Raw genomic sequence first — 23,722 nt, forward strand, 5'->3', positions numbered from 1 at the left:
ACGTAACCTTAGCCCTTCAGAGGGCTAAGTTTCTATTGATTATGACCACTGTCGATGCGTGGCTAACGTGTCTTACATACAGGCTTTATTTAATCTGTAAAAAAACAGCGCTGTAGAGTAGGGCTGTCAAAATTATCGCGTTAACGGGCGTTAATTAATTTTTTAAATTAATCACGTTAAAATCAGTGTTGTTAATCTTACTGAAAAAAAGTAATGAATTATAGTTACAAATTACTTCTCCCAAAAAGTAATTGCGTTAGTAACTCAATTACCTGAATGTAAGAGTAATTAGTTACTTGGCAAAGTAATTGGTGATAATTACTTTTTTTTTTTTTCCTAAAAAAAAAAAAAAAAAAAAACATTGGCCACACTATGTGAAGTTTTTTGTGAAGGTTTTTGGTACAATTGGCCCGAGCCCAATTCTTTACCCTAATTTACCCTTTACCCTGAATCAACTGTTGAAAGTTGTTAAAATTGCTCCCATTATTGCATTTGTTCCCTTCTCTCTACTTTCGACATATGAAAGTTTTAAAACTGTTTCATCATTTAAAGATAGATTCAAGTCAAGATTTTGCCGATTTAGAAGTATTTTAGATAAAAAGTTACTTAGGTTCGCTAGGAAGGTTCTGTACAACAGAGCCGTCCTAAAAAGTCTGCTGCTTTAAGATGGCGGCTGTCTACTAACGCATTTAGTGCCATGCAGTGTTGTTAATTTTACTTTAAAAAAGTAATTAATTACAGTTACAAATTACTTCTCCCAAAAAGTAATTGCGTTAGTAACTCAGTTACCTGAATGTAAGAGTAATTAGTTACTTGGCAAAGTAACTAGTGATATTTTTTTTTTCTCAAAAAAAAAAAAAAAAAAAAAAAAAAAAAAAACAGGACACACAATGTGAAGCTTAAAGGGTTTGGGGGACAATTGGCCCAAGCCCAATTCTTTACCCTCCACTTAACTAGACACAAGGGTATTGCGATAACTAGCTAGTAACCTTTGCTATGTGTGGAAGTCATTTAAAGTTGTGAATCATCGTTAAAGTTGTTAAAATTTCTCCCGTTATTGCATTAGTTCCCTTCTGTCTACTTTAAACATGTGTAAGTTTTAAAACTGTTTCATCATTTAAAGATAGATTTAAGTTAAGATTTTGACGATTTAGGAGCATTTTAGATTTTAAAAAATTACTTAGGTTCGCTAGGAAGGATCTCTACATCAGGGCCTTCCTGAGAGGTCTACTGCTTTAAGATGGCGGCTGTTTACAAACGCATGTAGTCCTTAAAACATGTTGGCAATGCAGCAGTGTCTGTCATTTGCATCTAGTTCTATAATATGATATCTACCGTGTCATGTGGGCGTAGTTTGTTGGCTATGGCTGCAGTCAGGTATTATTGGAGCCAGTGCTGATTGGAGCCATCTAGCATCGCGGTTGCAACGGCGTCTTCCCCACTCCTGCTCTGCTCTCGTCCCCGTGAGTCCGTTTCTCTGACTTTTTTTATTTAACCAACTTAGTAACGCATAGTAACGCACACCTTTCCCGCCTCAGTAACGGTAACGGCGTTGCCAAGATGAGAAAAGTAATTAATTAGATTACTCATTACTGAAAAAAATAACGCCGTTAGTAACGCCGTTATATTGTAACGCCGTTATTAACAACACTGGTTAAAATATTTGACGCAATTAACGCACTAGGCCCGCTCAGACAGATTTAAATGTCAGTACAGTGAAAGGCCAACTTGTTAATTGTGTTTTATGGAGTTTTTCCGCCCTCTGCTGGCGCTTGGGTGTGACTTGCATATGTTATGTGGCGTAATGTCGCCCTCTGCTGGCGATTCAGCGCAGCTGATTATTTGGGTTTCGGCGCGCTTTTCTGACGTGATTATATGTCGACGCGAACTCACACTAATAGACAGTGCTATTCAGACCAGCTAACGTCCGCATCCAGTATTCAGTGGCAGTTCTCATAGCCCCATCACACTGTTTGTGTCTAATACATGCATCGCTTGTGAGTTATATTCCTCCTTTGTTTATATTCATGAGCATTAGATAGTTATTGATGATGTGTATTTGAATTTGTTCACATATATGGTGAAATGTAGTTACATTGTTAGATGCTTGTGAGCTAATTGGCTAGTGCTACTGCTCAAATGGACACGTGTGTGTACATTTTATGTTATTTTGTGATTTATGCAAGTTATTGACACATTGCCTTGTTATTTTCAGTTTTACAAAAATACAAGAAACGTGCTCCTGTCAAAAAGAGATGACTTCAGTAAAGCCCATGCAACTTTGCCACACCGTCTGATTTCTTTTTGGAACTTATGTTCGCTATCTGTCAATTTGTGTACTCACACACATTGAGGACAGAATAGGGCTACTAGTTTATTTTTTGATTGAAAATTTTACAAATTTTATTAAAACGAAAACATTAAGAGGCGTTTTAATATAACATTTCTATAACTTGTACTAATATTCATCTTTTAAGAACTACAAGTCTTTTTATCCATGGATCACTTTAAGAGAATGTTAATAATGTTAATGCCATCTTGTTGATTTATTGTTATAATAAACAAATACAGTCCTTATGTACCGTATGTTGAATGTATATATCCATCTTGTCTTATCTTTCCATTCCAACAATAATTTACAGAAAAATATGGCATATTTTATAGATGGTTTGAATTGCGATTAATTGCGATTAATTACGATTAATTAATTTTTAAGCTGTAATTAACTCGATTAAAAATTTTAATCGTTTGACAGCCCTAGTTTTAATATAACATTTCTATAACTTGTACTAATATTCATCTTTTAAGAACTACAAGTCTTTCTATCCATGAATCACTTTAACAGAATGTTAATAATGTTAATGCCATCTTGTTGATTTATTGTTATAATAAACAAATACAGTCCTTATGTACCGTATGTTGAATGTATATATCCATCTTGTCTTTTCTTTCCATTCCAACAATAATTTACAGAAAAATATGGCATATTTTATAGATGGTTTGAATTGCGATTAATTGCGATTAATTACGATTAATTAATTTTTAAGCTGTAATTAACTCGATTAAAAAATTTTAATCGTTTGACAGCCCTACTGTAGAGTGATGAGGGTGTAAAATTAAAACATAATAAAGCTAACTGTCAGTTTTAGCTCAGTAGTCATTGCTGAATAACAAGACACAAGTAGCACTGGTCCCTAATGTGCTCCAGCAGCAGGTATCATACATTTATTTTGAACACTGCAAAAACTCAAAATCCTATCAGTACTTATTTTTTATTTATTTTTATTTTATTTATTTATTTTCCCTTCAGGCATAATTACAGTTTAGACTAACTTAAAACTTAACTAGAAGTTAGAATTTTTTCTCTAGTCACATCTTAGATGCAATTGTTGGCTTTTTTCAACAATGTACATCTAAAATACATTGATTGACTGAAAGTGGTTCAATATTAGATTAAATGTCTTTTTTTCTCAAGTATATTTATAATTGCTCTTTACCTAAAAAAAAAAAAAAAATGTTTTCTAAAAAAAAAAAAAAATGTTTTATCTGATTACTCGATTAATCGATAAAATTTTAAGTCGATTACTCGATTACTAAAATATTCGATAGCTGCAGCCCTAAATCTAATTAATTACTTTTCTAATCTTTGCAATGCCGTTACCGTTACAGAGGATGTAAAGGCGTTACTACGTTGGTTCAATGACGTGAGAAAAGTCTGAGAGACACGGAGAGAGAAGAGCGGGAGTGGGAAGGAGTGAAGGGAGTTGTGACGCCATTGCAAACGCGATGCTAGGCAAGATGGCTCCAATAATACCTGACTGTAGCCGACAGCCTACAAACTACGCCCACATGATGCTACGCTAGATATCACATGTATATAGAACTAGATGCGAAATGACAGACTCGGCAGCGTTAGCAAATGTATAGAGAAGTAGATGCGAAATGATACACTCATTGGCGTTAGTAAACAGGCCGCCATCTTAAAGCATCAGACTTCCCAGGAAGGCTCTGTTGAAGAGAACCTTCGTAGCGAACGTAAGTAACTTTATATCTAAAATACTCCTAAATCAGCAAAATCTTGAGTTGAATCTATCTTTAAAAGATGAATCAGTTTTGAAACTTTCACATGTCGAAAGTACAAGAGAACTAATGCAATAACGGGCGCGATTTTAACAACTTTAACAGTTGAATTAAATGACTTCCAAACATAGCAAAGGTTACTATTGAGTTATCGCAATATCCACAATATCCCTGTGTCTAGTTAAGTTTAGGGTAAAGAATTGGACTAGGGCAAATCGTCCCAAAAACCCTTTAAACTTCACATAGTGTGACCTTTTTTAATGGAAAAAAAAACATGAAAAGTAACACCAATTGTTTTGCCAAGTAACTAATTACTCTTACATTCAGGTAACTGAGTTACTAACTCAATTACTTTTTTGGAGAAGTAATTTGTAACTGAAATTAATTACTTTTTTAAAGTAAGATTAACAACACTGGTGACAGGATACCTGCCACGCTCATTAAAGTTAATTAGTGCCGGTGAAAGCGATACAGAGCCCCTCAAGATATAAAGGAGGTGTCATTCAACTAGTTTTCAATTGACATATTTTCACTAATGTTATGAATATATTTTATAAAAGTTGAAAAGTTACCAAGTATTGCTTTAATTTTTTTATTTACTAAAATAATAGTCACTCGCCGTATAAACGGTTAAAGGTCTTAAGTGTCAACTTTTAAATAGCTGTCCGCTGTAGTGGCAACAGGCTCTGAAAGGGTTAAGTGTTAAGTGTATAAGAGCTGTTCATTACCTTTTATTGATGCCACAAATACACTGCAAACTGCCTATTATAGTCCTGATTGCCATGGGAACCATAACTACTAACACAAGTTTAACCGAGTATGAACAAAATCCACTAAATTAGTGTGAGATTTCCAATTTCCTAGCCTTTTCCACTCCTGCAGTTAGACATGATGATGATTTTCTTCCTACCACAGTCTCCTGTTTCAGTAAATAATGTTACTACTATTGGATTATACAGTACAAATTTACAGGAACAAGTTGTGATACGTCCAACTGTCTAGCACACTTTGTTTGGTTAGTAAATAAAACATTTTCCTCTTTAGTGCAATTGAGGTCACAGTTTATTATTAGAGTCTAGTGCACTTAAATCAAGCAGCAAAGGATGAGCCAATCTGGCCTGGGGAGGTAAAGGAGAAGCCATCCAGCCAGATCTTTTGTTCTGGTTTGAGATAGCAGTTTGGCTTAGTGGCATGTTTGAAATCCAACAAAACATGTCTTGAAATCAAACCATGGATCAGTTTTTTTCCAAAACACTGCTACATGTTTTATCACATCTAAATGTGTTTTCGTTCCCCCTTTCCTGTAATTATAACATGGGCAGTGTTTGTGCCACCTCATTGGACTTTGGGGCATGCGTGAGCATTCAGTGACTAAGTCTGTAGCCGTGAATGCTTCTGCATTACTAATACTGGATAGAAGAAGTCCTTTCATAGTACATTTTTGGTGAACCATATTTATCCAAAATACCTATGGCGGGAAACACAGTCAAGACTGAAAAAGCAGTTTCTGCTCTTGCACTCCTCTTTAAAAGAAACTGCTGTATTTTGAGTCAAAACAACTGTTTTGTTTGTTAGAACAATATGTCTATATGCTGCCATAGCAGATTCATGGCACATGAAGCCCCTGAACTATTTTTAATTTGTCCGTTTTACTCTGGAAACCCCGTTTACAGACGTTGCGCAACCGCTTTTGTTTCAACCCAGCCATTAAACGAAGGTAATTAATTATATTTATTACTCAAAATGTCTGTCATTTTTAGCTTAGAATCATTAATGGATGTCTAATATTTCGTTTAAAAAAAAACTACTTTAAAAATTATTCACTCGCATATTTTAAACTTTTAAACAAATTACGTCACAATGAAAAAAATGGTGTCTGTAATAAAGTCACGGATATCTACCTCATAATTGTAATTTTTTTTGTTACTGTCACATTTTCTCCGATATGTCAGATGATAAATAATTGATCCAAACAAAGAAAAATTGAAAAAAAAAAAATTTTTTAACAGGTAAATATATGAAAAAGAAAATCACCACCACTCCTTGATGTCTGCGATTTCAGCATCCCGACCTTGTCGCCCTTGTGTCACTCATAAAATCCCCCAAAAATCCAGCTGTGGCCATTCACAGCCGTGTCTTGACACTCAGTGATACATGCTTCATGGAGTTTTTGGATCGAAACAAGGTAAGTACGCGATAATATCTCGTTAAAGTTATGGCATCTGTAATTCTGCTCTCGCGTGCTCTCACCTCCAGATAGGATTTTGCTGTTTATTTTTTTTAATTTTTATTTTAAATGCTCTCAAGTTCAAAATTTTCTCCCCCCCCCCCAGAAAATTAAGATTTTAAGGTTTCCAATGATGTATCACACATGCATATTGGACAATTTTGAAATTTGGCCAAATTGGAGGTCTCAGAGCGGAACTTCAAGTCACCTGAGTGTTTTCCGCCCTATATCTGTTTTTGATATTTAATTTACGGATAATTCCACAATTACAGATTAATAGTATTTTTTAATTACATAAATTATTTTTTTAATTACAATATTTGGTATAATCACATTAACAGGGTTGCAAGTAACATAGACCGTACTGTTATGATTTTCTCATGCTAGCTCTCTAGCTAGCTGTTATTGCTAATCAATGGGACAAACTTATTCTTCTAAATATAAAGTACGTAAAGAATTTTTTTTCTTATTCTGATGATATGAATAGCAAGGTTGCATGAAATAGCGTGACACATTCAATCAAGGCTAACTATTTGATGAAAATATGAAAATTAGATGACGTGAATGTGTTCCACCCATTTGTTTGGGAAAATGATGATGTGTCCAGTGTATCATGTTTTTTACAACTTTTTTTTTCTACTGTGCTAAAAATGGTCATGTTAAAAAGGTTGTATGCATGCTGTGGGCCACAAGTTCCTGGAATAATAATTCATATCTGAAATAGTATGTTTGGATGACCAAATGCTCCCAGAGTTACAGGAGACAACAATGAAACAAATAAGACCAAAAAAATGGCATTTAAATTTAATTTTAATCATAGACTTCACTATCAGTTGATGAGACCCGGGGCTCAAGGCCGATACATAGGGGGCTTATTTTCAAAAACTTAAAATTTAAATATTTTCAAAACCAAAGCCGCTAGCGACCCAAATTTAAAACAGGCACCTTCCTTGGGGATATATGAGTCTCCATGAGCAGCGACATAAAAAAATTCAAAGTCTAATAAAAATCTAATAAAAACCCTAATAAAATCCCGATTAATTATTTGTTTATACAAGTATAACAAAACTTAAAATGGCTATAAAATTCTCAAATTTTATGAAAGAAGCACAAAAATCACCTATACTTTCAGGATCTAGCGATATAGCAATATTTAACATATAAGTTTTTGCCCAAAATAGCCATTTAATTAAGTTTTCAACAGCTAATAAATCACTCAATTTTTACATCAGAAATTTAATACTTGAGGCAGAATGTAGAATCATTTTAACTTTACTCCACAAAAGCAAAATTTGCATTTTTCTAAATACAATCACAACTTAGGTTGAATTCAGCTATTGTGTAGAGGTACCAAATCCAACATGGCGGCCATCACAAAACAAAAAGCTTTTAAAGTTGAAAATTCTCGTAAATAAATGCTTAAATCGCGGAATTTCTATAGATATGAATGCAAAACAGTCTAGATTCTTGGTTAACAGCTATAAACGGGCAGTTATCGTTATTTTACATAAATATGTCAAGCAAAAGTTACGGTATTGTGTAATCCAACATGGCGACCGTCACGAAATAAAGAGCTTTTTAAGTTGGAAATTCTTGTAAATAAATGCTTAAATCGTGGATTTTGTATAGATATGACCTAAAAACAGTCTACATTCTTAGTTAAAAGCAAAAAACGGGCAGTTATCATTCATTTTACGTAAAATTTTCAAGCCAAAGTTACACAAATTGTATCCACTGATTTTTTTCAGTTACAAAGTGCATGCATGGTTCTATTTAATATAATAGTTACCTTGAATCTTTGACCAAATCACTCTTGAGACACTCCTGCCTGCTTCTATGCAGTAAAACCTTCATTCTATTTTCACCTAAATCTGACGTTAGAATGCAGCATGTGTTTGAGTTTATCACAGAGAAAGCCAACTCAACGTTCTGCCTGGGCCGGGCCACTAAGGGAAGGCGTGGCACAATGTTTGTGGGAGCTATCCAACTGATGGTGGAGTCTTATGTTTGAATTCTTTTCTAATATTCAATTTTGTCTTTGGGGCGGGTGGCTCAAGAGAAAAACAGCATTTTAAGTGATACCCCAGACTTATTGGATATTTTAAAAAACACATTTACACATATTTTTTTTTCCAGATTTGGTCTCAGGGCTTAGTAGGTAGTCCCTAGGTTACAAACGAGTTCCGTTCCTGCGCTGGCGACCTAACCCGAATTTCCACATAAGTCCGAATTAACCCTTTAAATACCCCTACATACCTCACAAATCTCAAAATAACTATCCAAAAACATGTATTATTCATCATTGTACCGTGCTCACAAAGAAGTTGGAGCTAAATCCTAGCTAGACAGCGAGCTAAGACGTCCGTGTGTTTTGCTGACTTTATTCAACTGCTCATGACATCAACACTTGCAGAATGAAAAAAAAATAAAAATGAAATTAAATCAGTTTCATCTTCAATTACAGAAATTCAAATTTGCGTTTATAATTAGTTGCTGATACTGCAATAACAATGCACACAAACGATTAGGATGTATCAGCGTCTGCACATTATCAAAAACAATCACATAAACTCACCCCAAGTATTCGACCACAATTGAAAACGCACAATAAACCATACAAAAGGTGTTACTGTATATACAGTACAGGTGTTGCCTCTGTGGATGCTTCACAAGCAACAAATGCGCGCGCGGGCTTTCTTTCCCTCCCTCACTCGGCTGCTCGACTTCTTCGTGTGTACATGCGCTCTTACTCGCGTGTGGAAGTACTACCTGCTCTCTGCTCCGCACGCACCAGAAAAGACAACTTTATTTGACAAAAAAACAAAAAAAAAACGACTGGAAACAAAGTACTGGACGAGACTCTGGCTTCGTAATGTCGAAATCACGTACAGCGGTATGAAAAATTATCTGAACCTTTTGGAATTTCTCACATTTCTGCATAAAATCACCATCAAATGTGATCTGATCTTGGTCAAAATCACACAGATGAAAAAAACTGCTTTAACTAAAACCACCCAAACATTTATAACTTTTCATATTTTATGAGGATAACATGCAAACAATGACAGAAGGGGGAAAAATAAGTAAGTGAACCATCACATTTAATATTTTGTGGCCCCCCCTTTGGCAGCAATGACTTCAACCAGATGCTTCCTGTAGCTGCAAATGAGTCTGGCATATCGATCAGGACTAATCTTGGCCCATTCTTTTCTACAAAACTGCTGTAGTTCAGTCAGCTTCCTGGGATGTCTGGCATGGATCGCTGTCTTTAGGTCATGCCACAGCATCTCAATGGGGTTAAAGTCTGGACTTTGACTTGGCCATTTCAGAACGTGTATTTTGTTCTTCTGAAACCATTTTGAAGTTGATTTACTTCTCTGTTGCAGCATCCATCCTCTTTTTTAGCTTCAACTGTCTGACAGACGGCCTCAGGTTTTCCTGCAAAACATCCTGATAAACTTTTGAATTCATTGTTCCACTAATAATTGCAAGTTTTCCAGGCCCTGAGGTAGCAAAACAACCCCAAATCATGTTGCTCCCTCCACTATGCTTCACGGTGGGGATAAGCTATTGATGTTGTTGATCTGTTCCATTTTTCCTCCACATATGACATTGCGTTTTACTCCCAAGCAATTCAACTTTGGTTTCATCAGTCCACTAAATATTTTGCCAAAACTTCTGTGGAGTGTCCAAGTGCCAACAATGGGTTTTTTTTTAGACGGCAATGGCTTCCTCCATGGAGTCCTCCCATGAACACCATTCTGGCCATAGTTTTACATATAGTTGATGTGTGCACAGAGATATTGGACTGTACCAATGATTTCTGTAAATCTTTAGCAGACACTGTAGGGTTCCTTTTTAGCTCTTTGAGAATTCTGTGCTGAAATCTTGGCATCATCTTCGGTGGACAGCCACTCCTTGAGGGAGAAGCAACAGTGCCAGACTCTCTTCATTTGTTGACAACTTCACTGACTGTCGATTGATGAACATCTAGACTTTTAGAGATGGTTTTATATTCTTTCCCAGCTTTATACAAATCAACAATCCTTGATTGCAGGTTGTCAGACAGCCCTTTTCGCAGAGCCATGATGCACATCAGACAATGCTTCTCATCAAGACAATTCTTACCAGGTGTGTGTTTTATAGTGGGCAGGGCAGCTTTAAACCACTCATCAGTGATTGGGCACTCATCTGACTTGGTAAAAATTGGTTTAAATTGCTCTTTAAGTCTCCTTAGGCAGAGGGTTCACTTACTTATTTTTCCCCTTCTCTCATTGTTTGCATGCTGTCCTCATTAAAATATGAAAACCTATCAATGTTTGGGTGGTTTTCATTAGAGCATACACTGTTTTTACATCTGTGTGAGTTTGACAAACATCAGATCACATTTCATGGTGATTTTATGCAGAAATGTGAGAAATTCCAAAAGGTTCAGATACTTTTTCATCCCAATGTAAATCAGGTACGTCGTAACCCAGGGACTACCTTTATGTGGATTATTTAAATTTTGAAGGTTGGGATGCAAAATGCCCTCTAATTCTGGAATGACCCACATATAATTCTGAACAAATTCAGGTACGTCGTAACCCAGGGACTACCTTTATGTGGATTATTTAAATTTTGAAGGTTGGGATGCAAAATGCCCTCTAATTCTGGAATGACCCACATATAATTCTGAACAAATTCTCATTTGCAATGCTGGAAAGTAGAAGAAAAATGTAGAAGTCTGCTTTCTTACTTGACTTTGGAGAAGACAATGTCGACGTCGGTGAGGGTGATGTTCTTGCCGTCGATCACGCCACAGTCCTTGCAGAGCTTAGACCAGTTCTTTCCGTGCATGTCTTTTCCGGTAGCGCGCGTGTCGCCGTGGATGGCGAAACGACGAAACGACTCCTCTAAGGCGGTCAGCTCCACTGGTGTGGATGAGCCCACACCTCCGTCGCTTGTCCCATTAGAGTCAGTGGAGAGCCTTTTTGAGGCGCGGTCTTTCGAGTGTTCATTGTGCTGCCGTAGTTGGGCCGAGCTGATGTTGGTATTCTTGGGTGTCTGGACTTTAAAATCATCCAGTCTATCTCTGAGGGGGAAAAAAATCATCTGACGGTCAGCGTGGTATAAAAGAGAAACACGGGCAAGCAGATTGTCAATATGGCTTAGAACAGTTCCTACACACTATATATGTTTTTATTTCTTAGTATAGATACACTCTCTCCCATGAATCTACCGAATTTAAGTGCACTGTAAATGGACTGATTCATTTGCTATGGTCTCAGGGTATTTTGCAAGCAAAGAAATGAACCAAGTGTTGTGAGGAATTAAACATGTATTGCAAGCATGGACTGAAGTGACCTACAGTATATAGCTTTTCAAACTTACTTCTGGTCTGCCATGCTTGTGCTGTAATTAGCTTCCTTCTGTGCAGTGTTTTGATGGGCTGACTTGTGTTTTCTCTTTGTGCTGTGGAAATAAGAATGGAGGTGAAAAATGTGAGATGATGTGACCACATGTGAATACAACAGGGATGATGGTAACGGTATGTATTTTGCATTGCAATTACAGTGTTGATAACATTTCCTCACAGGATGAATACAGCATGTCACTATTCATCCATTGAGTAGAAGTGTTTTCAATGTTATCCTTGTAAAATCTACTGAAAGACTGAAGCTATTGCATAACTCTTATCAGTGTTGTTGTCGTCAATGTAGCTGATAACAAAAATATTTCGTCAACCATGACGAGCTAAAAATGTGTCTTAGGAGACTAAAACATAATGAAATGGATGCCAGTTTGTCTGACGAGACGAGAATGAGATGACAATTCGCCACAGTTTCCGCCATAAGTTCACAATGTGTGACATTTTCTTATCGTATGTATGTTTAGCACCCATTATAGACCCTACTCACATGACGTCACAACCACGCCTCCGCGCCATATTGTCCGTCAACTCGTCGTGTTGGCACATTACCGCTACGTAAATTCCTCCTATTATGGCATGTTTTTCTGCTCGTTATCATTAATAATCAAAATGGTGAAGGCGTGTGTGGCGGTTGGTTGCAATAACAGAGAAGATAGACGAAGAGACTTGAAGTTCTGGCGAATTCCGAGAGACCCGGAGAGGAGAGCGAGATGGACTGCTGCAATTTGACGAGAAAACTGGGCTCCAAACGATTACCACAGATTATGTAGTAGTCATTTTATATCTGGTAAGATGCATTTAATATACATTTAGAGGGTTTTGGGCTGACAACCACAATTAAGATCATTGCAAGGCTAATTGCCGACATCAAACAGTTTCAAATTCAAGATGCTTATTTCTTCCACCATCATTACATTTTGAATAATATTTAGCTGGTACCAAGTGAAAGAAGCTGGCCTCGTCTACGGATCATCAGTTAAACAGGTGTGTCCAAACCTTTTGCAAAGGGGGCCGGATTTGGTGTGGTAAAATGCGGGGGGCTACCTTGGCTGATTTACATAGAACAATATATTTAAACAAATTTTAGCAAGCCCTTCTGTGTGTCACATTTGCTTTATTATTTTCTTTAATTCATAATTTCAACAGTCTCGTCTTTGTGGCGTTCTCTTTCGACACTCGGGCTCTTGCGAAATACTGCTGCTGTGAAATTAAACTAGCTTCAAGTTGCTATAATTTCTCGCCGCGTATCTTCCCTGTAATGTTGTACATGTCAGTGTGTCTTGTTCGGTAATATCATTATCGCGTCACATCGAACTCTTTGAAAACAGCGACTGTCTCTTTGCAAATGAGGCAGACACAGTTGTTGCGTGTTTTATTGAAGAAATAGTCCAATATCCACCTATCCTTGAAGTGTCGGCCATCGCAGTCAACTTTTTTTTTATTGATTGTTGCCATTTTAGAAAATTGGAAGTAAAGGGTCACATGGGGTAATGTTGCTTAGAGTGCTGCTCTTAAAGTTTTTCAAACTTTCGTGAGAATAGGCTGATTTTGTGTGGACAAGATAGTTGTAGATATCAGGGTAGCAGATGTCAGGCAGAGAGGGCGAAGACAGCGGGTCGAAAAATATCGATTTAGGCATCAAATATGGATCTGGCGAATGGATAGACTGAAGCGTTTCCACATAACGCCTTTTATGCAACGCATCCAATGAGTTTACAGCGTCTGAAAGCACTGGGGCTTCCATGAATTGCACTATAAATTGCAAATTGAAACCATTGAGAATACGGATAAACAAAGATGGACAATATGGCGGCCGGATACAGCGACACGTCATTCTGTGACGTTGGTGAGTAGGGTCTATAGCAGTGTTTGGTCGTGCCACTCATGTGACGTGTTGCACCGCCGCCCCCTACCCCAAACACTTGCTTACTCGTGAGTAAGCGTGTGTCCACTCCAGGCTCCTTTTACAAAACACGTGTCAGGTGCTGCTTGGTAAGTTTTGTTTTCTTACCTAGGCTAGAAATGCAATGTTGCTTTAGCCTTTAAAGGTCTGTGCTGAGTGATCATCACACACTAAATGTAACATGTAGCGTTAGCATAGCGTTTGCATTAGTATTTAGCGTGGTGAGTAGTGTGCCCACCTGTCTGGTTTTAGGACGGACACTCAGCCTTTTCAGTGATGTGTCCGACGTCAGGCCGCTATTTATCCGACTTTAAAAAAAAACACCAAAAAAAACTCCACGGTTGTCACAACTAGTCGGTCATTGGCTTCAGTTAAAAATGTGCTATATCATTGGTTCAATAAAATGTAAACAAAGCTTCACGTGTGGCTATCTGACGACATCATTTCCTCGCAGAGATTTCACAACAGTGCTAGCAGACATGCCACATCTTTTTAACATTGAAAGGACGAAAGAGCACAATTTCAGCCGAGACTCGTTCCACAGTTTCTCCACGCTTTGCCGGCGTGACGTGGACATAAGCAGCAGGGCAATTTATTCATTTATTCCGGGACTAAAGTTTACAGCCGAAAACATTTTGAGTAATTGTCGACTAAAACGAGACGAAATTTGTCTGTGTTTTCGTTGACTAAAACTAGACAAAGATGGACACATTTTGAAATGACTAAAATATGACTAAGACTAATACCGTAATTTCCCGAATATAACGCGCACTTTTTTTCCCCAAAATCCACTTGTAAACTCATGGTGCGCATTATAAACGGGTACATGGATGGAGACAGAAATATATATGTATTACATATATATATAAACCGATTTTTTTTCATTGACACGGCCACGTTGTGTTGAAGAAACGTATGCGGCGACCCGTTGCCGACCATTACGGTACGTGACGTCACCATTTTGTTTCGGTAATACTTCACTCTAATCGGCCGAATGATTTCGTCTGTGTTAAATTCTGCTTTTTTCACTCTTCATAAAGCACAGAATTTAGTTTCTTGAACTCATTTGAGTCAACGTTTATTGCAGCTCTGCAATTCGGGCCATAACAAATGTAAGGACACACACTTCCTGTGTCCGTCAAGTATATCGGTCCTTCGGGAAACTCAAACCCAAATAACAATAGTGCTTTTTGTTACTGTCGTGTTGACAGCGATGAGCGCTCTCGGATTTCCGACTTACGTTCTCACTTTCATTTTACCGTATCAATCAATGGAAGAAAGATTTATTCATCATGAGGAAACGAGCAAGTTATACAGCAGCCTTTAAAAGAAAAGTCACATCTGTTTTCTTTTCTCCTAGATTCTGGTAAGTTGGAGAAGTTGTCAAATCATATTATTACCGTAAATATTGTCAGTTTACGGTAATGTTTTGAACTACAAATGTGCTATGCTTGTGCTGTGTTTCACCAGTCAGTAAAATGACATCTCTGTATCTGTACACGAGCTCTGTTTTCTTGTATTCTTCTATTTATTGGTGCTAAAATTAGGGTGCGCGTTATAAACGGGTACAATAATTTTCCCTAGATTTCACAAGTAAATTTGGGGTGCGCATTATACACGGGTGCGCCTTATATTCGGGAAATTACGGTAAGTATTTTCGTCCAAAAGACTAAGACAAAAATTAAAAGGGCTGCCAAAAACAACACTGACTCTTATAGTTCAGGGTAAACTAATGGTATGCTACAACTCCCCAAAAAAATCATCCAATATTTTCTGTCCATAATCTCAATTATCCATTATATGGAAAAATCAAATACATGTTTTGATTGTGTTCATTAGTGTGTTTTTCCTGATTCCTAGTACATTCTTAAGAATGGCAAACATATTACAAATTTTGCCAAGGTATATGAATTTATCAGCCCAACAAACACAGTATGTACACCAGTGAAACTTGTCCACAAATGCAATTCCACAGACTGGAAACCATGGCATTTACACAATAAGCTATAGAAGATAGTGAAGAACAAACTTTGGGGAGAATTTGACACACAGACTCCAAATAGTCACAAAATGTCTCTACACTGAAAGGGCAGCAGCCCATCACTTTGACTACACCTCAACTTTGCTTGAAATCCACAACATAAGAAATAGAAGATAATATACTGTACCTAGATATCAAATACAGAAAACTGCCATCTGTCCCAAACTCAATCCAATGGTCCTGTATGCTCACCTTTGAGCTGTTCCCATAATTAATGCAGCACCCTTAAAGAATGTACACTGAAATGCTGAATGAAACAAACTAACATGCCAGCTTGAGGCAAGAACCCCTTTTGTTCACGTGATTCATGAAGCCCTTCACTGACCACTCCCACTAGACACCATGCAAAAATTAAGTCTATTGTCTCCATCAGAACCCTATGGACAGTCGACACTGATAAGAACGTAACTCTAGAGACACTGATGGATACAAAAGCAAAGAGTGACACAGCATAAAAGAAGATATTCTAAATGTCTGAATAATGTGGCTTTCAGAAATACAAACAGTGGGAAGCCATTGTCCGATTGGCGGGCCCTCTCCGTGCGATCCTTGCACATTTATTCACACACACATGGCGACATCGTAGACTCCCACTATTGACGCAAGGCAATTTGTCATCGAGGACTCAAGCCAACACTAGAGTTGAGTCTACACAGAATGTCATTCTTTATTTTACCTCTGAAATCTACCTTCCGTTAACCTACCTTGTATAATTACTGTCTTGGTTTGAACTTTGGAATTTTTGCTGTTATTAATGTTAGCGTTACATTTTTGTGATTGCGCGGGTGTGTTTTGGATACGTGATAACAACAGAAAATTTGTATCCAGTGACGTGCTTTGAGCCAATTTCCAAAGAGCGTGTAAACAATTTTGCCTTTTTATTAACAAAGATAAAAATAGCTTTTTTGCATGCCCGGGTTAGCTTTCAGAGACCCATTATATGATGGGAACATTATATAGTAGTCTAATGAAAGGCAATTCTTGATTCTGATGTTATTATGGAAAATACAAAAAAAAAAAAAAAAAATCTCTTAGATTCATATTTGCAAAATACGTGTGGAAAACACTAATACTACAATTCATTAGTCTAATTGCATAACTGCCCAACTCATATTTTCCCATTTTGGGAAAATGATGGGGGAAAAAACTTTTTTTTTTTTCAAACAAATTGATATTTTTATGACTAAAACAAGAGTGTTTGGCTTAAGAGAAAAGCATTAAGGCAGGAGGATGCAGCAGTGATAGGAGAGTAACATTAAGCATAAATCTCAATTTACCAAAACTATGACTAAGGCAATTATGCTCAGAAGTGAATAGAGTAGCCAAACATTTTACTCAAAAACTAAAATAATATGACTAAAGTAAAAGTAGTCATCCAAAAAAATGTACTCAAGTACAAGTAGAAAAAAAATATTTGGTGAAAAGAATACTCAAGTAATGAGTAACATTGTGAGTAACTGCTTTTGATGTTTTTTTTTTTTTTTTAAACAAAAGTATTTTTTGTCAGCACAAAGTTATCTACATGAATGGTTATGATTATACTGTACAATAACCCATTACATAACCACATTAACCCCAGAAATACAAAGAGAAAAAACTGAATTCCAGCGAGAGAAAAATAATTACTGGAATGAAACATCATTCGTCCGAAGCGCATGAATGCCCTCTAGTGGAGAAAATAGTTCCTAGTTCATTGAAGAGTGAATACCGTAATTTTCGGACTATAACTTGTTACTTTTTTCCTTCATTTTAAATCCTGTGGCTTAAAGTCCGGTGCGGCTTATTTGTTGATTTATTTGGGTTAATAGGTAACACTTTATTTGACAGCGGCGTCATAACACCATCATAATTATTATGACATGATAATGTCATGATAATGATAATCTTGGGCATTTGAATGCTTATGACTGATGTCATTAAGTGTCTTTTGGCAAATTATGTCACCAACTCATTTATGTCCAGCTCGGAATTTTTAAATCCATTCAAAAGTGAGATAATTTACTGGATAACACTAAATAACATCTGTTATAAGCATTCATTAATGCTCATGGCAGTGTCATGTCATAATTATCCCTTAAATACCTGCAACATGAAGCAATTATCAGAGAATCCAAAAATTTCAAAAATAAGCTCCTAATGAAACCTTTTTTCAAATTTGTAAAAAGAAAAGTCAAAATGAATATGTCTAATAAGCGCTCTGACATCTATAACCCTTGCTAAATCCTGTTTGTTTTTCTCATGGAACCTGCAGATGCATGTGTTGACTTGCATCCATCATTTTTTTTTTTTTTTCAAAAAGAATTGTCAAAATTCTGAATTGGTCTCAAAATTATAAAATTTTAGGTGTATCAAATGTGATACGTTTGGCAATAAAGGGTTATAATTGTCTAATGATATTGTCACTGTCAAATAAAGTGTTACCAAATACCATAACTAGCAATTAATGAAACAACTGGAAATAATCTGTAGCGCTGCAATGCATGCTAGGAGGCATTTTGGACAACAACTGTGTTTACAGCAGGTGGCAGCAGAGGTTGACTGTCTCCTCCAAGGGAGCAGTGATGGCCAAATGAAGCTTCTTGAAGCTATAGATAGATTTTTCCATTTATTCACACAAATACATATCCCTTCATTTCACATGGTTGTACATGATATTTTCGAAGCTGTATGTTTTATCTACAGTACAATGAATTGCCTTGTGTTGAATTGTGCTATATAAATAAATTTGCCTTACAAGGACTTCTCTTTTTGTTTTGTCTAGCTATGGGCGGCACTAGACAGCGATATAACTGGTATGCACGCCAAGATTTGGGGCATCTTGTGATGTTTTGGTAAATGTGATCAATCAGCTTTAAATTACTCTTTCCTTAATGAATGTATACATCTTAGGTGATTAATGCTTTCCTTTTGTTCCTGAATTGTGTGTCGTCATCTCCTGTTTGTTAAGAGAATGAAAGCACCTGTAAAATGGAAAAATCGACTTTCTTTTCCTTCATTAAGAAGCTTTGCAACCAATTGGTTCAAAGCATAATGGCGGTTCATTTGGTCTTACGACATCTTATGATGCCGTTGTCAAATAAAGTGTTACCAGTTAATATCTTTTAGTGTAAATATCCCATACTACAGAGAGGACAGCTGCGGCTTAAAGTCCAGTGGGACTTATCTATGAACAAATGCCGTTTTCGAGTCAGATTTGGTGGCTGGCGGCTTATAGTCAGGTGCGCCTTACAGTCCGAAAATCACGGTAGTTCCTTCATTGTTCCTATTATGAAATTAAAAGGATCAGATCTCCGGTTTTCCGTGGTCAATCGGTGCCAAATGAAAACTGGGAGAGAGTTTAAAATCCGCGTTTTCAAGCCATGTTGATGGCAGTGCTCTATGTCAAATATTGATTTTTTTTTTTTTACGGTGCTTTAAAGACACCACGTAATTGAACAGGCCGGCGTGATCATAGATTGGTAAGCTTGAGTTTGTTATAACTGAGCCATGTAATTATTACTGCAACGTCTCATTAGTGATACTGGTAGAGCTACTGTTGGCATTGGCCTCGTTGGCGAAAAAAAAAAAGGAAAATCTAATATGTAGAAAAAGAGGGAAAATGTAACGACTAGCGTAGCCCAAAGTAGCGGAGTAAGAATAGCGGTTCTTCTTCACAAATATACTGAAGTAAAAGCAAAAAGTATGGCTTCGTAAAACTACTCTAACAACTTACTTAATGCGTTACTATCCATCTCTGATTATGCTGTTAGTATAACAAATCGGACGTCAAATTAGGACAGCATAATTTTGTCCCTTGGATGCAAGGTTGAGGATTTGTCCTATGTGAATGTAACAAAAACAAACAAAACAAAAAAATAAACATCAAAATTTGTGCATGAAAGGTAAGATAAACATGACAACGCTGGCCTACATGATCAGTATTTATGGTCGATCCATTATGTATTCAATGGAAAAGAAACATTTCATCTTAGTAGCTATTTTTAACCACAAGACTGGTCGAATGTGATCTGGATAAAGAAGTTGTGTTATAATGGATGGAATCATAGAATAACTGTTTTTGTTTCCTGTGATAAATGGTGTCAATTATACGTACTGGGAACTAGTAAGTAATTACATGCTTAAATTCCTTTACAGTCATATGAGATCCCTGAATTATAAACTAATCTCAATCATTTTAATGCCATTGACATTTTACATGGTGGGTTATCATTCCAAATCCCACGCCTATTATTAACTTTGAGTGACAATCCATTGCATTTTAACGGAGTTGGGGCAAAACCACTTTGGAACAAAGCATTCTTTTCTCCATTCTCCTCATTTTACAGTCTGCAGTCTCAAGTGTCCAAGTCCAGAAAACAACAGGCCTCCTCACACTATACGATGATCAATACAGAGAGTTTATAAAACAATACAATACCTGTTCAAATGTCAAAGCAACATTGTGAGTAGATTTAATGTGAAGATAAGCACCATTGTGTGGTTTTCTACCCTTCTCTGTTAAGTTGAGGGTAGCTCTCCAGAGAGAAGGCCGTGAGTGTATGACAGCATGCTTACATCCACTCGCCTTCTGGCAACATGCTGCACACATGAGTGCGCCAACCATAGGTTGACCTAATTTTTACTGCTTCTATTCAGAGCGACAATACGCCATCACGGCTGGAAACATTTTATTCGTGCTCTGGAGAGGAGATCATCCGGTAGACAACGTGCAAGGGGTAAGCTGCCAAAAATGTGCCTGTGTGACACAACAAATGATGACATCCTTGACGGCAGAAGGAGGAGAGTGTTTAGACTACATGAAATTATATCAACGCATCACAGTGGACCCCATCTGTGTTCCATCCAGATCCTTGCCAGAACCATCTCTAAATTGTGACCGGTCAATCATAAAACACTAATTCTCGTACTTACGGTCAAATGGGGCCCCTATTCTCCACACAATTAATTACGGAATGATGGACGATTTGTTTTGATTTAGTAACTGCATAACAAAAATGGAAATTATATTTACCAATATTAACAGGTTTAACTTTATAAGTGTTCAAATGTGTTAACCACTGTAATGACCAAAAAAACAAACAAAAAAATAGACAACTTTAACACATGTCAACAAGCATAATAGCTTGATTGACTTTTCTTAGTAACTGTCACATGAAGGAAACTTAAAAAGTGAGTGACTCAATGGTTCTTCGTTAAAGCTGATTATTTTTCATAATATTGAACTCATTGCATGCCATTGGTGTCGGTAAATGTCCAATTCATTTAAATCGGGATGACTGACAGTAAATTGTTTCAATGCCTTGATCCATTGGATGGATTGGACATCAATGGCAGCCAATAGGTTAAATGAGTGCCCTGTAAGGGTTATAAACAAGGGTGTAGGTTTGGTCTCAACATTGGTAGGAACCATTTAACAGCTTAACCTGCATGAACACTTTTTGTTGGGGACGGGACATTAATAAGACCATACAGAGTGGGTGATATGAACCTGAATTGAATTGATCATTGCAAAATAAATCTGTATTATACTTACTTTCATATATATTGGTTCAGGTGATACACCGTTCGATTCAAACCTTCGTTTTCAAAAACTACAAAAGAAACATTTTTAAAACTTCCAGAATAAATGTCTGGATTTTATTTGCAAATTTAAAGAGCAATATTTGAACACAACTTAAATTACATAACATACACAATACAAACTTGTTAATATCTAAACTATCCAGAAATACAAAAAATAAACATTTGCCACTCAACATTGTCTGTCTAAATAAAGAAATTAAATATAACTGAAAAAATGTCTCAGTCAGAAAATAACAAAAATAAACAAAAATGGAGCCTTCCTTTAGGTAAAACACTACGGCTTTTGTTTGTTTGTTTGTTTATTTATTTATTTTCCCTTCAGGCATGACAAATCCAAACAAACATACAGCATTTGTATGTGTTTACAATGAATTCAACCCAAAAAGAAAAGGGCTGACGGGAGAAGGCGAAGCTTATTGAAACCTGTCCCCAGTATACCATATAGGACGCAGAAAATATCGAATATCAATTTTGGACATTCAGATTTCGTAATGATTACAAGTTTTTTTTTTTTTTTTTTTTTTTTTTATAATAACCATCCCCTCTGATTGTTCATTTTCCCAATAGTCCATTGTCGATTGTGGCAATGTGCTCGTTATGTTAAATGCGTCCTTTGCCTTCGAGTGTCTAAGTCAGACATGTCCAAAGTCCGGCCCGGGGGCCAAATGCGGCCCGTGGTCAAATTTCAACCGGCCCCCAGCCTCTGTCCTAAAATGAATAATGTCTGGCCCGCACGAAGACTTAATAAATTGGTCAGCAGTACTGCTACCAGCATATGAAGTAGCTTACACACTAAATGCTACTCCTCATTTACCCACTAGAAGGCAACAGCACTCTAAGCAACATTACCCCATGTGACCATTTACTCCCAATTTTCTAAATGATGACAATCAACAACAAAAAAAAAAGGAAGTTGACTGTGACGGCCGACACTTCAAGGATAGGTGGAAATTGGACTATTTCTTCACTAAAATACGCAACAACTGTGTCTGCCTCATTTGCAAAGAGACAGTCACTGTTTTTAAATAGTTCAATGTGAGGCGATATTACCAAACAAGACACGCTGACATGTACGACAAGATTACAGGGAAGATACGTTGTGAGAAATTGAAGCAACTTGAAGCTAGTTCATGTCACAGTAGTATTTCGCAAGAGCCAGACAGTCGAAAGAGAACGCCACAAAGGCTAGTTGTGAGATTATTGAAATTATTAATTTTAAAAAAAATTTTTAAAAAGCAAATGTGACACACAGAATGGCTTGCTAAAATGTGCTTAAATAAGTTGTTCAACGTAAAGGACGTCAGCCAAGGTCGGCCCCCAAAATTTTTTCGACACCAAATCTGGCCCCCTTTGCAAAAAGTTTGGACACCCCTGGTCTAAGTGTTCGTTGTCCACAAGCACAGCCAAACTCATTAAAAAAAAAAAAAAAAAAAAAAGCTACAGTGGCTGCTGCTGGCCGGAAAAAAAACGTCTAATATTCCTTCCCTGTGAAAGGGTTGGAGGAGGCAACATGTTGTTGACATGTATTTCTGTCGGTGTTGTGAGTGCATGTGTGTGTTGGGGGGGGCAAGTCATCAGCCAATCAAACGTGCGTTTTCGGGGGAAAATGGACTGTCTCATTCAGCAAGTGAAAAGGGATACATGTAAGTTTGAACATAATGAAAATAATTCATTTAATAATGGTTGGGTCACTTCTATCCTTACAACATACGGGAAGACAATCTAAATCACCTATATAACAGAACTCATTATATAATGCAAATAAGGTTGCTTAAACGTTGGTGGGGACAATTTGAGAATCCTGAAAAGTTGGTAGTGTTATGCCCCTACCGTCCCTATACAAACCTACGCCCTTGGTTATAAAAATAATTTTCAATGAAATTTTCAAATGAATTTGTAGCATGGCCCATAAGGAAAATCAAAGCAATCAGTAAAAGAAGGTCTGAGGTGTCAAACATATGCAAGTACAGTGGTATGAAAAAGTATCTGAACCTTTTGGAATTGCTCACATTTCTGCATAAAATCTCCATCAAATGTGAACTGATCTTTGTCAAAATCACACAGATGAAAAAAAACTGTCTGCTTTAACTAAAACCACCCAGACATTTAAAGGTTTTCATATTTTAATGAGGATAGCATGCAAACAATGACAGAAGGGGGAAGACTAAGTAAGTGAACCGTCACAGTTTTGTGAGTATTTTGTGGCCCCAACTTTGGCAGCAATAACTTCAACCAGACGCATCCTGTAGCTGGAGATCAGTCTGGCACATCGATCAGGATTAATCTTGGCCCATTTTTCTCTACAAAACTGGTGTAGTTCAGTCAGATTCCTGGGATATCTGGCATGAATCACTGTCTTTAGGTCATGCCAATGCATCTCAATGGTGTTCAAGTTTGGACTTTGACTTAGCCACTCCAGAACGTGTATTTTGCTCTTCTGAAACCATTCTGGTTAATTTACTTTTGTGTTTTGGA

General features: G+C 36.9%; 1 protein-coding gene across 3 annotated transcripts in view; it reads right to left on the bottom strand.

The window, feature by feature from the left end:
* Positions 1-23,722, bottom strand: part of LOC130914415 (tubulin polymerization-promoting protein) — a 46,029-nt gene that overhangs the window by 14,719 nt on the left and 7,588 nt on the right. For 2 of the 3 annotated variants that reach the window (XM_057833584.1, XM_057833585.1), the window contains 2 exons: positions 11,681-11,761; positions 11,046-11,381 (listed from right to left, as the gene is read on the bottom strand). In XM_057833584.1, the coding sequence (XP_057689567.1) occupies positions 11,046-11,381; positions 11,681-11,694 (350 nt within the window). In that variant the 5' untranslated portion in view covers positions 11,695-11,761. Of the gene's footprint in view, positions 1-11,045; positions 11,382-11,680; positions 11,762-15,791; positions 16,673-23,722 lie in introns of those variants that run through there. The other variant, XM_057833586.1, reaches the window with a different exon arrangement.

This window comes from Corythoichthys intestinalis, chromosome 4, assembly GCF_030265065.1.
Source record: "Corythoichthys intestinalis isolate RoL2023-P3 chromosome 4, ASM3026506v1, whole genome shotgun sequence".
Classification (NCBI taxonomy): Eukaryota; Metazoa; Chordata; class Actinopteri; order Syngnathiformes; family Syngnathidae; genus Corythoichthys; species Corythoichthys intestinalis.